The following is a 1501-nucleotide window of genomic DNA, read 5'->3' as shown; positions in this document are numbered from 1 at the left end:
GGAAGGGACATGAGGGAACTTTCTAGCATGACAGTAATGTTCTGTATCTTGACAGAGGTTTGAATTGTACAAATTATGCATTTGTTATAACTCACCGGCTGGTACAATTAGGATCTGTGTGTCTCACTGTATGTAAATTTTACCTCAAAAGAAATAAAATACATGCAAATATTAAACTCTAACTGATGATATGCATGCTAAAGAATTTGAGTACTGATGTCTCCAACTTATTCTGAAATACACTGAAAAAGAAGGTTGATCAATAGCTGGATAGTGGGATGGATAGATGGATAGAAATGTGATATAGCAAATATAGTAAAATCTTAATTATAGAATCCAAGTGGAAATATATGGGTGTTCACTGTGTCATTCTTTCAACTTCCCTATTGTATTTGCAATTTTTCGTAATATACTGAAAGGAAAAAAAGAAATACCAAAATCTGACACTAATCCAGAGAAATAAACATTATTTCAAAAAGAACTTTCCAAAGTACATTTTTACCTTACAAGGTAACTTCTAAGTTCTCCTCGGTAATTGATGACTAGGAGTTCTGCAGACCACTGTGCACTTGCTTTGTATTCTAAAAATATCAACCCAGCAATGGCATAGCTCAGATCACCTGCAAAACTGGATGCCTGTAGGAGAGTGAGACATTAAGTTACTAAAAACATACTAGATAAACGTTAACACATGCATAACTGGAGAATATTTGAGACACTGACTTTGCCAGTTATACTTTAAATAAGACAGCTCGAGAACTGTCCTGTATAATCAAAAATCATGTGAGTCAGAATCTAGAACTAAACACTCAAATCTAGACCAGCCTTTCTAAACACAGGCTAGAACCACAGCAGCCTCTTTGAATGAGATATTCATTGAGATAAGTAAATTTCTATTCAGACTATGTGTCCATTACAAAAAAAAAAAGAAAAAAAGTAATGCCTCAGAGAACTCTAAGAACCTGTTCCCAGAGACAAACTCCCATATGTTAATTTCCACTGCTAGCAGTAACCCACGATAAAAAAAAAAAAAGTCTCTAATTATTTGCCATTTGTCTAATCAGCAACTTAAACGAAAGGACATTTAAAACACTCAATGTCAACCTTCTTCCATCAACTAAGTATCAGGCTGTATTGCTAAAGATCTGAAAGCCTGTGCCCCTCAGGAAGCACACATAATAAAGTTTATCACTCTTGAAAGGGATCAGTATATGCCATCCCAAAATACATCACTTTGGCAAAAGGTTTATTTTGAGCTGAAGGCAACTGAGAATCAACAAATGCCTCCCCTTATCTGCCTAAAAACAAGGCATAAATTTCTCTTTGTGGAAGTGCCCCTCTGTACCAGGAAGAGGAGATGGGATCACCAGAAACTAAGAGTCACGCCAAAATGAGTCTGCATAAATAGACCTTATTAAATAACTCTTGTCTTCCATTAGCTTCCCTCATATATTTCCTAGTCACTTTCCCACAATTTACCATCTCTGGAAGCCCAAACTCC

General features: G+C 35.8%; 1 protein-coding gene across 1 annotated transcript in view; it reads right to left on the bottom strand.

Annotated features, from left to right (window-relative positions):
* NBAS (neuroblastoma amplified sequence) overlaps positions 1-1501 on the bottom strand; it is a 487556-nt gene that overhangs the window by 456093 nt on the left and 29962 nt on the right. Inside the window, exon 9 of the mRNA XM_012653069.1 lies at positions 503-636. Within this exon, the coding sequence (XP_012508523.1) occupies positions 503-636 (134 nt within the window). The remainder of the gene's footprint in view (positions 1-502; positions 637-1501) is intronic.

This window comes from Propithecus coquereli, unplaced genomic scaffold (genome assembly GCF_000956105.1).
Source record: "Propithecus coquereli isolate 6110/MARCELLA unplaced genomic scaffold, Pcoq_1.0 Scaffold41, whole genome shotgun sequence".
Classification (NCBI taxonomy): domain Eukaryota; kingdom Metazoa; phylum Chordata; class Mammalia; order Primates; family Indriidae; genus Propithecus; species Propithecus coquereli.
Note: the sequence above shows the minus strand (reverse complement) of the source record. Positions and strands in the feature narration are given on the sequence as shown.